The sequence below is a fragment of the Syngnathus scovelli genome, chromosome 6 (assembly GCF_024217435.2).
Source record: "Syngnathus scovelli strain Florida chromosome 6, RoL_Ssco_1.2, whole genome shotgun sequence".
Lineage (NCBI taxonomy): Eukaryota > Metazoa > Chordata > Actinopteri > Syngnathiformes > Syngnathidae > Syngnathus > Syngnathus scovelli.
The window spans coordinates 20258731-20273782 of NC_090852.1; the positions used below are offsets into that span (position 1 = coordinate 20258731).

Below are 15052 nucleotides of genomic sequence, written 5' to 3' on the forward strand. Positions count from 1 at the left end.
GTCCGTTTGGGGTTCGGGGGAGCTGGGGTCTTGGGGGGGGAGGGAGGGAGGGATATAGTTACTCCATGACAAGTCTTGTATTTAATTCAAAGCAAACAAAAAGTGTGCAAAGCAAAACGTTGGCGTCCGAAGAGGCAGGCTGCCTGGCAGGCAGGCAGGCAGGCAGGCAGGCAGGCAGGCGGTTTCCTGTGAGAGAGAGAGAAAACATCTCCAGGAAGCAGAGACAAACTTTAATAGAACCCAATTGTGCAATGACAGCATGCAAATCCATCGTGAATCCAAGCAGCCAAGAAAGAGACAGAAAGAGAGCGCTCGCCCGCCCGCCCGCCCGCCAACCCGCCCGCCGTTGTCCAAAGCAAACCAAATCTACAAATAAGAGGACCCAACCTCCACATCGGTCAAGTCCTGGACACATGTACAACATGAAAAATGTACAAAATGGGCCTTGAACACAGTGAAATGGAAGTCAGTCTTGCTTGGGGGATCTCACGACAATTCCCAGTAGATCGATGATGCTCAAGTTTTTTTTTTCCCTTTTTGCCCCTCCCCAAATAAAGACGTCAGCAAAGTTTGTCATCCGTTGAGTGAATTTACAAGAGTGGCGGAAGGTGAAAAACAACTGACCATTGGCCGCCAAGGTGACGGGATGCTTACTGTGCTCACGCTTTCATCCTGTCAGAATGTCCCGTCGGCCCGTGCCGAGTCGGAGCGCAACCGGAAAACCCAAAACAAGGAAAACTTGGACGTTGCCAGACTGGCGAATCAAAAAAGGACCAAGTGCTGTGCTTTGTCATCAGGTCTTTGTAAGGTTGCGTTCCCAACCTCCCTCCCTCCCTCCCTCCCTCCCTCCCTCCCTCCCTCCCTCCCTTCACCGCGGAGCTGTGCTGTGCTTGCTGATGTGCTGGTCACGTCTGGCTCTCGTCGTCCGGGTCGACTCTTTTCCAAAACCATGCAGGGCAGGGAGAGTTTGACATCAGATGAGATCATGGCTCGGCAACAAATGGTATCCGAATCTCTCGGGCAGGTTCGTGCTCGCTGGTCCCGTTTCCTTGGGGGTGGGGTGGGGTGGGATGGGGCGGAGGGGGGCGTCTACAAGGCCGATACTCGCACAATGTTGCTGTGCGAGTACGGCGAGGCGGCGCCGGATGAGCCGTCGGCGTCGGTCGCCAGCGGGGCGGCCAGGCCCACCATGCAGGGGCTGACGTAAGCCTGCTCGCATTTCAGGGGCGCCGTCTCGTCCGCTTTGGCGTTGAGGCTGGAGCGGCTGCGACCAGACCAGAGCAGCGCAAGTTAGCGGGCGCAAGCGCTAAAAACGGTGCCGAGACAATCGCGCCGCGCCGTTTGCGTGCGTTCAGGATGCGACTTGAGCGCGCTAAGCCCCCGTCCGGGAAGCGGCCTCCGGTCGAGCCTCTTCGGCTGTAACGGGAGCAGAGACGAGCGTTTCCAACGAAGGAGTCGGCGACGGATGGCCGAGCCCTTCTGCCGAGGCGCTTATCATTTCTCTTCTATCTGCCGCCACGGCTGTGGTCGGAATTCAATTTTGCATACGCCAGATTTATTTGCGTCTGTGGCACGTTGCGCCGACGATACGTCCCTGTAGCGTGAAAAAAGGGGATTTGCGAGCGACCAAAGCGGCAGCTCGGAGCTTTCGAGCCCATCCCAGTTGGAAATGACTGGCAGGCATGTCTTGTGTTTTGGAATCCTTTGCAGCTCACTGAGAAGCTATTATGATGGCGCCCCCAGTGGTGTCATAGTGAAGGGCCGCAAAAATGCGTCCAGGCATTTGTGTGAATAATGCAGTGCAGTGGCCGACAGTCTCAGCTACCTGTTAGCGGCGGGCCTCTCCGGGATCTGGATGGTGCTCAGCTCCTGGTTCTTTGCGCTCGGCAGGCCGAAGCTGTTCTTCTTCCTGTGGCGCCGCGAGCAGCACGAGCCCAGGCCGTGCGCCGCCCCCGGCGACGACGACAGCGAGGACTCGCGGGAGCCCGTCTTTTTCATCACCGAGATCTCAGTACAGTTGGCCTGGAACGTCTGCTCGTCCACAAACTCGTGGTTCTGCGGGGAAAGGAACGCGCAGCGCACAGTATGTGACTTGCGGCTTGGCTTTTCGTCCTCCTCTGCACATTGCTCCAACATTTTAGAATCGCAATTGGTTGACCGACAACTTGGCCGAACCCGACTCGTCGGAAGCGCTTACTAGAGGGGGGAAAAAAACAACAACCCCGCTTTGGAACGTAACGGGCCCATTTTGACAAAGAAGTGCAAAATAGAGAAGAATCTGAAAAAAGAAGGCAAGCAACACGGTTGAGGTCGCTGACGGAGTGGCGTCCAACGCCAGCTCGTCCGATCGTCCGCAAGCCAATGACGGCGGGGCCAGATGGAGGGCCATCTGCGCAAACGTTGGCGGGCCTGGGACAAATGAGCACGACTTGAAGGTCAGGCTCGCTCGCCAGCAGGCTTCTGGCGGCAGGCGACGACGCGCCGCCGTCCGGGCCACGTCGGCTAACCTTCTTTACTCGCTACGTGTTGCAGTTGAAAAGCTAGGTAGCTAGCGTCAAAATGTGTTGTCATAGCTTTGCTAATGTTGTGAAGTGAGCAGCCCGAGCGAGTGAAAACGCTGTACGTCATTTTTCAGATGAGGTGCTGGAAGCTGGTGATTGTTTTTTTTTTTTTCTGGGGAACTAAAGACTTGACGCATATGCCAGAAAATATTCTTGCTTGGATTGGCTTTGTCATTTCATCATTTGTGGCATCGCAGAAGCAGCAAGGTTTTAGCGTCCAAGTTGCCACGTTTCTCTTGACAGAAAGCTTCTTTTCTCCCCTTTTGGGTCGGAAACCCGTGTTTTGGGTGATCAACGCAAATGGCTGGATAGTATAGCGTCTCCTTTTTTTCGATATATATACGTACGTACGCTGACAGTGCATTTGTGCTTGTGTGTCCACATGACATGAGTGGAATTGCGGCCGTTCACATCCCGCCTTCCCGCCCGCTCGAAGCCGCAGCATATTAATAAGCCAGAGCGGCGATTTAGCGGGAGCCAGCCGGGCCTGGTTCGCACGAGCCGCCGTTGTCAAATTTGCGCGGCGGAGTCGCATTTAAAAGCCTCTTAAGCTTGTGAATGATGCATGGCGTGCCGCTTTGTTTGGCGGCAAGAATGTTTCTGGCCGGCTGGAGCCGCGTTCTCGTGGCATATTCCCCATTTGCGGCTATTTTTAACTCCTGCCGCCTATGAATCGACTCGGCATTTAGCGCACGGATGCAAAAACTCCCTTTGGTTCTATTTGAGTGACGCAGGCAGGCAGGCAGGCAGGCAGGCAGGCAGGCCTGCAGGCAGGCAGCCATGCAGGCAGGCAGGGCCGCCGTTTGCCCGTCCGTTTCGTCCGTGTTTTGATTAAAAAGAAAGAAAGCTTTTTTCAATTTCATTTTAAAATGATTGAAGTTATTTTTCTCAACTGAATGCTTGCGCGATGCACAGGACAGTTGCGAAAGGATTTTAGGTGGGACCTTACCGTGGTCTTCTCCAGGCAGTGCAGCAGGTGATGGTGTTGGCTCTCGAAGGGCGGTCCGGAGGAAGACTTCCCCACCAGGGCTTGTCCGGCCTCCTTGGAGGCCTTGCGACGCACACCGGCGGAAGAACCGAGACACGGAGCATGTCAGTCGGCGGCTGGGACCTCCACGGTTTGATGCCGCGAGCGACAGGCAACGGCTAGCTAGCTAGCTCACAAAGGCCCATCCGGAGCAACGGCAGCCAATCTACTGCGACCCGGCGAGCATGAGGATGTTCCGGAGATGCATGACAAAACACAACCGTTTTTTTTTTTGTTTTTTTTTGTCGGGCCCAAAGGGGACCGTCGAGTGCAACGACGACGGCGGCGGCACGCTCGAGCACACAGATGGAAAACACCGCAGCAAACACGGCACAGAACCGGAAAGCGGCATCACCACCACCACCACAGTGCACATTGGATGAAGCTCTGGGATGGAAGGTGTTAGTCTGCGCTTACGTTCTCGGAAGCACAAAAACAGAGTTTTGAGGAGTTGGCGGGCCGGCTGAGCCGCCTGGAGGCTACCCCGAGGCCACCCGGAGGTCACCCGGAGGCCACCCGCTATCCCGGAAGCTCGGTGCCACGCTTTTTGTTTTGTTTTTTGTTCCTTCCCTCTCCCCCTCCAAACGCTGTTGGGCAGACATGCAGAGCCGGCTTATGTCACGGCTGCTCTTCGCCACAAGGCGGCGAGGAAGGAGTTGCATGGACAGCATGTGGAGAGGTGCGATGCATGGAAGCGCTGGGATGACACAAGCCCCTCCCCTGCGGACCCCCACTGTTACCTCCTCCAGTGAGTGGATCAGGAGCCCGTTTTGTTTGTAGCGCATATAGGCATTAGTGCCCCGAATCTTCGTCGCGCGGATTCTAGCGAGGCGAGTTTTCTGTTTGAACAAACAGACCTCGGTTTTAGCCTTCGCCGTGTCGCAATTTAGCCAGGACATCCTCCGCCTCGTGCCTTAGCAAAATACAAACATTGCTCTTGCTGGCATTCTGGCCCCTGGGGGGGGACGGGGGTCCCCCGCCCGGGGTTCCCCGCTGACCCCCCCCCCCCCCCCCCCATCGCAAGACAGCCGGCGCTGCGCTTTCGTACCCTCTGGGCCCGTCGCTTCTCGGCCCTCTGGCTCTGGTGGTAGATGCGGCTGAAGTTGGACACGATGACGGGCACGGGCAAGGCGATGACCAGCACCCCGCTCAGCGAGCAGATGGAGCCAAACACCTTCCCCACGATGGTTTTGGGCACCATGTCGCCGTACCTGCGGGTGGGCGGGGCAAACAAAACAGCCGTCACTAACCGGGCAAAACATTTCCACGCCCGTCTCTGAGCCCATCTCTGAGCCCGTCTCTGAGCCCGTCTCTGAGCCCGTCTCTGAGCCCGTCACTGAGCCCGTCTCTGAGCCCGTCTGTGTTCTGGTTCGGACCGTTACCCAGTGAAGTTGTCACGGCAACGAAAGCCCCCCAAAACGGAGCCATTTGACACTTTAAGTGTGTATTTTGTCAGACTATGTCAGAAAGCTTTTCTAAAAAGGAAAATATGTCTCCTTGAAATAGCCTTTTTTTTGTGTGTGTGTTTCATGTTATTTTTTGTTCGCCTCAAAATAGTCGCAGTGACCCGGGAGTACTTGAAAGAACCTGAAGCGGGCGAGCAAAAAATAGGACTCGTGTGAAGACGGCCTCCTTCCGGCGTGCCGTCGTCACGTTGCGCTCCTTTGGTACGCGCCGGCCGGCGTGGCAGATTCCTTCGTGTTGTTTTTGTTGCCAAAAAAAAGCCCTGCAGAGGCCCCTCTCTATTTGCAAGTGGGACACGTTTGACTTTTGCCCCAGCCGAGGCCCGTTTGCCATATGTGGCTAACGGCGGAAGACGTTTTTCGTTCCCCTCGTCATATGGGCCAGGCCGGGCCGGGCCAGGCCAGGCCAGGCTGGGCCGGGCCAGGCGGCTCTCGCGGTGCGCTTCCAAAAAAAGAAAAAAAGAAATGGCTCGCCGGAGAGAGGCACTCGCCGTGATGGATTGTTCATAAGAGGCGAGAGCCGAGCTTCGCATCGCCATGCATTTCCGCCTCCTTCAGCAGGGCGCCGGCGGGCAGAGACGGATTAAAGGCGCGTCGGAGCTCGAGGTGGCGGTCCAGGTGACGGATGGCCGGATGCCGCTTATCGCGGCGGGCGGAAAGCGAGGCCGCGAGCCAGTATCCGTTCCCATCCGTCATCTGCCCGGGCTTTTCCCCCAAAGTAGCCAATCGTCATTTTGGGGCAAGAAGGCGGCGAGCGGGAATCCTCTGATATTTCAACTCGAGTCCGAATGAGGAACGCATTTCTTTTTCCCTTCCGTTTGCCATTGGAGTGAGCGCACCCGCCCGCCCTTTTTGTCCTTTTCGTCCTTTTCGTCCTTGGTATGAAGCGCTAGCTAGCCTGCAAACAATCGCTCGCTCGCACGAAGGCCGTTGGAAGAAAGCCCACGCAACGCAAACGACAAATGAAAATGTCGACTGGCCTCGTGCGTTTAGCGGAGACGACGACAAAGACCGATGCAAAGTGTGATCTCACCAGGGAGACTGGGAGAGGGTGAGAGAAAAAGCTGAAGGGCGAGATGGCCAAAGACGGAACGTGACGGCTGCAGAGTCCAGACGGAGGGACAGCTCCAAAGCCAGTGAGTTGGCGAGGGAGGTGGCCAGTTTGCCGTCACCACGGAAACGTGCTTTTGATTGGGGACAAAAAACGACGGCCTGCCGTTTTCCCTTTTACTCGACCGGGTCCCATTTAGCGGCGGGCGACACCCCGAGCCACCGGGGGCCACCGCATGTGGTGTACTTGAAGCATTGTACAAAAGCAATCTTGGTGCTGGATTGTCTTCCAGCCCGTGTCTAGAATCAGACCGCCATCTGGTTAGTGGGAAGCGAGAGGGGAGGGAAAGGAAAGGAAAGGAAAGGAAAGGAAAGGAAAGGAAAGGAAAGGAAAGGAAAGGAAAGGAAAGGAAAGGAATAAAAAAGCCAGAGCCATCTGTATGACAGTACAGATACGTCATTGGGCATGCTCGGGCTTCAGATAGAAGGCTTCAATTCTCGGCCGGCTGTCCGGCAATTGTGAAAAGAAAAAGGGCGGCGGCGGCGGCGGCATCTTCTTGGAGAAGCGGCAAGACCGCCCGTCTCCAAAACACGCCGCAACCTAATCCGGTCGAACAACTTTGAGAGAGACGACGTTCAAAGCGGCCGTTCTGGTCCAAATCAAGTCCGAATGACAAGAGCGCGCTCTGTGCTGTTTGCCAGATGCCCAAGATCAACAAAGATCCAAGAAAAAATGCTTGCATTCCTCAATTTGATCCCTTCGTAATCGGCACCGTGGAGCTTTCTTGACAAAGGCTTGAACGCCGCTGCCACCGTAAAACCAAATCGCCAGCCTCCGATATGGGCGAGCCATGATGCTAACGATCCGGCCGCGAGAGCGCCTGTGCTTTCTGGGAGGCTTCCAGAAAGGACGACGGGCCAAAGGGCACTTTTGACAAATGGTCAGCCTGCCGCCGACAAAGTTGCTAAGTGCGCTCGTGAACGGGACCTAACGAGATTGGTCGCACGGAAACGGGCGTCCGCCACGTCGCCTTTCCCTTGCCATCAGGTGACGTGCAAGCGGGAGGGAGGGATAAAGGCGCGGCGGCGTCAAAAGGGAAGCGGCCCCTCATCGCCCTGGCAGCAGATTAGTGCTCGGCGGCGCAAGATTAACTTTCATCTGCAATCTCTCTCTGAGCAGCCGCTACAAATCAGCTGCTTGAAATCAGACGCTCAGCTCAGTTGCTGGAATCTTGCAAATGCGGCTAAAAAGGCGCTAGCGGCGATGCTGCCGTTGTGTCATGTGACCGACCGCGCGGGCCTTTCTGGAACCTCAATGGCCCTCTTCTAATAGTCCGTGGTTCCCCTTTCCGTTTCATTTCAAAACATGACGCAAAAACAATAAGTCTGGGCCACGGGCGGGAGGAGCCAAAGGTGGTGATGACAATTGGCAATCGATCAGTGGGCGGCGGCGGCGACGGCGGCGGCGGCGGCTTGACTGTCTGCCACAGGCCTCCTGACGCCGGGCGGCGCCTCGCCGTTAACAATGAAGCTCGCTGCTTTTAATCACACTATCACGCCCCCCCCCCCCCCCCCCCCCAACCTCCCTCCCTCCCTCGCTGCCGCTATCCCGGGAGGCTTTGCTATATTTAAGCTCCTTTTCATTTTTTTTCGCTCAGCAATTGCTTTGTGGGACATCAGACAACACAAGGAGATATTTATACATGGAGCTCGGAGGAATCAAATTCAACGCCTCCCTCTGACGCTGAGAGGCTTTTTTTTTTTTTTTTTCTTCCCGCTCCTCCTGTCACACTCCACCAATGTGTAATCTTTCTCCTCCAAAAGAAAAGCCGTGTTGGTTTTCTCCAAGACCGGACGTCAGCAAGTCCCACGGTTCGGCCTCCCTTCGTTCAAATAATCGTCAAAGTTTGGTGCCCTCGCACATCAGTGCCAGCCTGCCCAACAGGCGCTCCGAGTACGCCGCCGCTGGCGAGCGCCAAACGGATGCTCCTGGCAGATTTGGCAGCGGGCGACTTTTGGCACTCGGCGACGTCACCAGCGGGCTTGCCAGATGTACGTACATCATTGCAGCTCCCCAAAGATGAAGGCGCTTTGCCCGTGACGGCTGCGAGAGGGGAGAATTCCAGTCGATGAGGCTATTCGGATCAGCCGAGTGGCAAACAGCTGCCGTGCCGTGCGTCAGGCGGCCGGGGGGGCGTCATCTTGCAAATGACGTCACGGGCGCGGGTGGGCGGGGCTCCGAGCCGCCGCGTTCCTCTTTTTTGCACGTGTCGGTCTTTGCAACCGCTCGGCACATTGGAGTGCGCGCGCGACACGACTTTGAAAGCGGCGAGAAAAGTGTCGCAGATGTCGCAGTCCACATGGGCAATTAGCAGAGAGTACAGTCACGCTGCTTTACCTTCAACATATGCTGTGCGTGTCCACGCATCTATCCAGATGTCTCGCTTTGCTCTCCCACGCGCCAGAGAAAACCCAATTGCCGGCCCCTCCCCCCACGGAGACAATGGGACCGTGGAAAGGTTTTGGGGAGGCCTGGTGAATTCTAGTTGGGTGTTTGCCATTGTGACATCCTGCGGCGGGCACAGAGCTCCGCTCCGTTGCCGCAACCGCGTCGGCCGCAGAGGCCAACCGCTCGCGCGCCTTTCATGCCACAATTGGTGTGTGTGTGGGGGGGGGGCTTCATTTTGCTCTTATTTCAAGAACTGAGTCCCGCAGGCCCGTCGCACGCTAATCTGATTGCCGCAAAATCCTCCGCGGAAATGGAATGGCCGGCTGAACTCAAGCGCTTTGCCGAGGCGAGGCGAGGCCACGCCTCTCTGCCGGTGTCTGGTTGGCGTGGCGTAGAAGCTAGACTTTTGCCACGAGCGTTGAGAAACGTACTCGAGGAATATGTAAGCGCTCGGCCAAGCAGGAATTGGCCAATCGCAACGCTGACGCGGCTCGGACGGACGGGGATGATGGTGGAAAGGGCCACGCCGTGGAGCGTTCCGACAAAGTGACGGCGTGCACGTGCGTGCGTGCGTGCGCCTGCTAATATCCGTGAGCCAGTTCCATCTGTATGCAAATACGGCAGGCGCGCCATGGCCAAGATGCCATCGTTTGTCATTTGCGCATGACTTGATGGACTGATTTGTCGGCAGACGCTTTGAAGCCCGTCACGGCAATATATGTATCTTGGCCGGGGCGAGCTCAGCCATTTGTCAATGGCTGCTAGTTGTCACCCAGCGAGCAGACTCCGAGGCCAAGTTCCGTCCACGTGGACTGTCCATTTCTTTTGTATTCTTTTGCAACTTCTGGGGGCAGCAGCTGATGGAAAATGAGGACACAATGTGAGTGTGTGTGTGTGTGTGTGTGTGTGTCGGTCCACGGCGCCGGGCCTCAGCCCGTTCTCCTCAGCCACCGCAGCTCCCTTGTGAGTTGCGCTCTTTTGGCAGCTGCTCTCACCTTCAATCGCTTGTAAACCACGGATGCGGCGACTCGAATGCAAAGACGGCTGCGCTCAAAACGGCGCGGCCCGCTCGAACCGCGGCGGCGGCTCCAGATGTACTCGATCTAATCTGGGCCGCTAATCAGCATGCACGGCGGCGGCGATAAGAAAGAAGGAGGGAGGGAGGGAGGGAGGGAGGCGGCCGTCCCCAAAGATCCGTTTGGAGACAAATCCTTTTTAGCGACCAGCCGGCGGAAGAGCCATAGCCGGCAACCTACCCCAGCGTGGTCATGGTGACGATGGTGTACCAGAAGGCGGCAGGGATGCTGGTGAACTTGCTGGCGGCGGAGCCCTTCTCGGCGTAGAACATGACGGTGGCAAAGATGATGATGGCCATGGTGAGCGAGAAGAGCAGGAAGCCCAGCTCGGAGGCGCAGCTCTTCAACGTGTAGCCCAGGATGCGCAGGCCGGCCGAGTGGCGCGAGAACTTGAAAATCCGGAAGACCCGGAAGACGCGCAGCGTGACGAAGGCGCCGCTCACCTGGTCGTTGTCGGTCATGACCAGGCCGATGTAGTAGGGCATGATGGCCACCACGTCGATGACGCTCATCACGCTCTTCATGAACTTGAAGCGGCTGGGAGCGGCCATCAGCCGCAGCAGGTACTCAACGGTGAAGATCATGACGCAGGCCGTGTCCAGGCAAAAAAAGGCCAGCGCGTAGCGGTCGCCGCACGACACCTCGCGGGCGCGCTCGGCCGGCGCGCCGCACGGCACCGTCTCGGCCACGTTGGCCATGACCGAGACGGCGATGAAGAAGCCCGTCACGTAGTAGAAGACCAGCGCCAGCGTGCTGGTGTGCGGGTTCTCAAAGGCGCGCCACAGGTACTCCCGGGCCGTCAGGTTGACGGGCGCCGCCTCGGCGCTGGCGGCGTCCATCTCCTCGTCGTCCTGCAGCCGCTCTGCGTTCTCGCGCCGCCGGTCCTTGTACTCCTCGTAGCAGCAGTCCCCGATGATCTCCGGGATGATCCCGAAGAAGGCCAGCTCCTCGTCGTAGGCCGAGATGCACTCCTGGCGCGGGTAGTGCAGCTTGCCCGTGCGGTAGAAGTTGAGGATGTGGCGGAAGATGTCCGGGTCGCGGTCGAAAAAGTACTCGCCGCTCTCCTCGTGGAAGAAGAAGTCCTTCTCGCTGCTGCCCAGCAGCGTGTCCGGGTAGCGCTCCAGCGTGGTCCGCCACGTCTGGAAACGGCTGCCGCTCACGTTGAGGATCAGCAGCCCGTCCTGGGCTTTGCCGCCGCCGCCGCGCTTGTCGGCCGGGGGCGCCGGCATGGGGGTGCTGGCCACCGGCATCCAACCGATGGCCGCCGCACGGGCGAACGGGAGCCACGCCGCCACGCCTGCTGCCATGCTCACCTGGGGGACAATCGGGGGGGACAATCAAGGAGGTTAGGAGGGGGGCGACAAGCGCGCGCACGCGCACGCACACGCGGCAGGTTATCGCAGTGCGGCCACAGCGTGACGAGACGACACGCGCTCCGATCCTTTGCGGCAAAGCCATTAGCCGGCGCGTCTGCATTGGCGCAAGCCCAAAAGAAGAAGAATGCTGCTGCTGCTCCTCACGCATCCCTCGCTCGCTCGCTCGCTGGCTCACCTCTGAGGGTAGGCTGCTCCTCAAAGCGCCTCTGCGGGGTCTTGAATGCAGGAGACTACTCGCCGTATCGCCTCCCATCCATCTCACTTGCCAAACAAAGCGGCCACGGCTCCACCGCGCCGCATCAACAAGTTCAAGAAAGCGTCCGGGCCGAGCCGGGCTGGCAGCCTCTCTCTCCCTCCCTCTCTCTCTCTCAGCACTGGCTTTCGACGTCCCTCTCCGAGCATCCGCGAGCCGAGGGGCTTCCCCCCGCGTCTATGGTGGCGGCTCCTCCTGGACAAAGTCCCGCTTGTTGGCGTCTAGCGCAAGAGCACCCTCCCCCTTCTCTCCTCTCCTCTCCTCTCCTCCTCTCGTCTCTTTCTCTCGCCGGCAAGCGAGCGGCGAGAGAAAGAGAGCGAGGCGGAGAGAGGGAGCGAGAGACGAGCGGTCCAATCCGCACCCACAAATTCCTCTGCTGCTTCACAGCCAGGGGAACTCATCACCGTGTTGTCATCGCCAGGGGGGGGAGGGGCGAGAGGGGACGCTCTCAGCGAGCATTCCGCCGCCCGGCCGACGCCGAAGAAGCCAAATCCGAAGAGTTGAAGATGAAAAGGACGGCCTGGCTATTTTGGATTCCGTGGCTGTTTTTCCTCTCCTTGGGAAAAAAACCCGTCAACGATTTTGGGAACATTCAGCGACGGTGCTGCTGTCTGCCATTGGCTCATCTTCACAGAACTATCCTAAAAGCTGGCGCCAGTGTCAATCAAACGCAATTATTACACGTCGGCTCGGCGTTTGAATTTGCCGGCCGATCGATGGATGGATGGGTAGCGTCTGCCGAGCGGGCAGATGAACGCGCTTGGCAAAGGTCACGGCAGCCTGACATTTTCCAAAATAAGCATAATCGATGAGCCGGCTCTTGTATTTCATAACACTGTACGTGGCGTGACGTCTCCGGGGGGACTCTCGCTTTCTCTCGCCCGTGGATGAAAAAGGCGCACTGCCCAAGCGTGACGTGGCGTAAATAAACGGCAAACATTTTGGGGGAACCTTTTTCGCCCGGCCCGACCCGACTCGACGGCTCAAAGGCATTTTAGGCGTTGAATGTAAAAGGATGACGTCCCAAAGTGGAGTAGCAAGCTCAAGGCTTTTTACACTATTGTGTGTAATTGTGTACAAATCTCACAAAGAAAATGTTTCAACGTAAGATGCAGTTGGCCTTATTTTTCAGTTTGAGTTCACGACCAGGCTTCTTCTTTGTATTAATCGGGAGCCCTGTGGCGCCGCACTGCTTCTCACAGGTCAGTCTCGGTACTACAACGAATCTGCTACTCGCGTTAATTAACTCAGTTGGAATTTGGATAGGAATGGCTTCAACAAGAGTTAGTTCAGCACCGAGGACAGCGCCCGAGGATGCAGGATGGGTGTAGACACGTTAGACGCGGTCTGACCCGTGGCCTCTCGCCGCAGGCTGCTGGTCCTTTCTGGCACACAGCCCAGTTTGGCTTCTCTCTCTCTCTCTCTCTCTCTCTCTCTCTCTGTCTCTCTCTCTCTCTCTCTCTCTCTCTCTCGCGCTCTCTCTCTCTCTCTCTCTCTCTCTCTCTCTCTCTCTCTCTTTTTTTTTCCCGGGGATGAATGCACGCGAGTGTCAGTGGGCCCATTAGTGTGTGTCGCGCGCACTCGGCGTTGGGTCGGGCCCGGCGGCGCCGTATTCATCAGGGCTTTTCAATATTCCGGCCGTTGCCAAACGGCAGCCGTCGCATGCAAATGGCGGGCGGCGACGGCGGCGGCGGCGGCTTCTCCCAGCGAGGTGGAAAGAAGACGGGATTGTTCGATTGAATGAGGGGCGGCAATTTGAGTTTGCGTTCAATGGAATTGTATTTGGCAACCAATGGTTGATGTTTGGAGGGCGGGCTTTGGAAACGGGATCTTAACTCTGCTGCCGTTTTGCGGCTTGGCTCACGTGGCCTCCGCAATGTGGCAGCCAAGCAAGCGCCGTTTTGGTGCTATTTGTAAGCTTCTTTGACATGGGTGTCAAAATGGCTGTTTGCGCCGTTTTGGGTGAAAAGCTCCCGTGTTCCGTCACAAAGCTATGGCGACGCGGCGCAAAGGCGTGTGCACGTCGTTTGAGATTTGGAACGCTGCCTGGGAGCGGCGCTCCCTGTTGACTAATGAATGGCCTTTACCTTTATGGATGGATGCTTTGGATGGAGTCATTAGCGTGCGTGCGTGCGTGCGTGCGTGCGTGCGTGCGCCCCCAACAAGGTTGAACAATCCATCCGGCGTTTAGCTGCTGTTTGCAATCAATCAACGGAGCTTTGCTTTTGTTTGCACTGCAGTAAGTGGCCGTTGATGACGGGCAATTGACAGGAGGACAGTCAGCCTCCTGAACGGGCTCCAGAAAAAGAAGAAGAATTTCCTAGCCATCGGAAAGCAGATGTTTCCCCGATCCCTATTTCACGCAGGCGCCGATCCGTTGGAAGCCTCGACCGAGTGTGAACACCGCCGCCGCCATAAATCCACCGCCGACTCCTTTAAGCTGAGCCTCGTAAAGCATGCAAAATTCACGGCCAGTGGCAGCAAATGGCTCGTAGATAAGGAGGCGTTAAGAAATAGAGAAAGCTTGCCCGCCATGGAGGCCGTCATCCAACCTTGTGACGTCACCAATCGTCTTTGGGACTCGCGGGCACCCCCCCATCCCCATCCCCCGCCTCTAGTAATGAGTTATTGACCCCCTGCGGATGTGTGAAAAAGAGCAGGCCTCCTTGCTTCTTTTTTGCGTGTGTACATTGGCCCGCTTCAAGGTTCACGTGTTCATGTTTTAGTGATGCGGTCTGATTGATGCGTTGCTCCTCGTGCATGAAAGGATTTCACCAGGGGATGGATGGCGCGCTTCTCCCTCACCTCACCTTCGTCCGGCGAAATCCGTCTCTGTCTGCCGCCTCTCGTCGTTTTCCCCTTTTAGCCACGGCGGAGAGGTCGAACTTGAATTTGTCATTGAACTACATGCGGCGGGAAAGGATGGCTACATGGCTGGCTGGCTGGCTAGCTGGCTGGCGGATGGATGGATGGATGGATGGATGGATGGATGGATGGATGGATGGATGGATGGATGGATGGATGGATGGATGGATGGATGGGTGGGTGGATGGGTGCTCATGGGGCGCTTCAAGGAGTAGAGCGAGCTGCCGCCCGTGGGAATATCCAGCGCGTCGCTCTCAATGGACCGCTTGCGTCTTATTTGCCAAGTGTTAATTGTCAGCTTGCGCCCGGGAGCAGCAAGTTGGGCTAGACATGGCTGGCGGTTGCCTGGCAACAGCTCCCAGCCAATACTTGACCCTCCGCTGTACAAAATCAAACAGGACCATCATATTTCTGATCCAAGGCCATTGGCTGCTGAGCCTTTAGCTCGTCGCTAAGCTAAGAGAAGCAGCCGCCAACCGCCGCGCCGTATCGATCTTCCGGCGTATTTGTCCAAAGTGCAAGCCGTTCCGTTCCGTTCCGTTCCGTTCCGTTCCGTTCCGTTCCGTTCCTGCGGCTCGGCTCGGATCGGCGCGGAATGCCAAAGCCCGTCAGCGACTCGCTTGTGCAAAGCTTTGAAGACAATCTTTGCACCTAAGAGCCTTAAGCAAAGATAAGCAAGCGTGTGTTGCAAATGAAGGAAAGAGCCGGCAGGAATTAGGCGATAACCTGCCGCCTATTGGAGGTGGCCCGTGCCAGCTTTGCTGAGATTCTGCAGGGGGTGGAGCCTCCTCCCACTTTTTGACTCTTTTTAAAGTCACGTTGGCTTTTATCTGATGCCCTCGTGAGCCCGTATCTTAATGACGTACACGTGATACGCTTCCGCTCCTTCAAAAGGCAGAAAATCATTTTACGGCTGAGCAGATCTTCTTGAA

General features: G+C 57.1%; 2 protein-coding genes across 8 annotated transcripts in view; one reads left to right on the forward strand and one right to left on the reverse strand.

The window, feature by feature from the left end:
* LOC125970300 (D(3) dopamine receptor) overlaps positions 1-15052 on the forward strand; it is a 52745-nt gene that overhangs the window by 3244 nt on the left and 34449 nt on the right. The window lies entirely within an intron of this gene.
* kcnd2 (potassium voltage-gated channel, Shal-related subfamily, member 2) lies at positions 69-11650 on the reverse strand. Of its 3 annotated transcripts, XM_049722393.2 has the most exons (8): positions 11178-11650; positions 10070-10939; positions 9807-9967; positions 4637-4799; positions 4329-4427; positions 3511-3612; positions 1826-2055; positions 69-1264 (listed from the first exon to the last, which is right to left on the reverse strand). In XM_049722393.2, the coding sequence occupies exons 1-8, from the start codon at positions 11253-11255 to the stop codon at positions 1090-1092; spliced, it is 1878 nt and encodes a 625-aa protein (XP_049578350.1). In that variant the 5' UTR covers positions 11256-11650; the 3' UTR covers positions 69-1089. The 3 variants fall into 3 exon arrangements, with proteins under 3 accessions (XP_049578350.1, XP_049578348.1, XP_049578349.1); XM_049722391.2 differs by having other exon boundaries at positions 9807-10939; positions 11178-11648; XM_049722392.2 differs by lacking the exon at positions 4329-4427 and having other exon boundaries at positions 9807-10939; positions 11178-11648.

What these genes read in the sequence shown, in the direction of transcription:
- kcnd2 (XM_049722391.2), bottom strand. Translation starts at nt 11,255, where the DNA reads ATGGGAGGCGATACGGCGAGTAGTCTCCTGCATTCAAGACCCCGCAGA. An exon ending in GGAGCAGCCTACCCTCAGAG is followed by an intron (nt 10,940 to 11,177) that starts GTGAGCCAGCGA and finishes ATTGTCCCCCAG; the next exon opens with GTGAGCATGGCAGCAGGCGT. An exon ending in AGAAGCGACGGGCCCAGAGG is followed by an intron (nt 4,428 to 4,636) that starts GTACGAAAGCGC and finishes TTGTTCAAACAG; the next exon opens with AAAACTCGCCTCGCTAGAAT.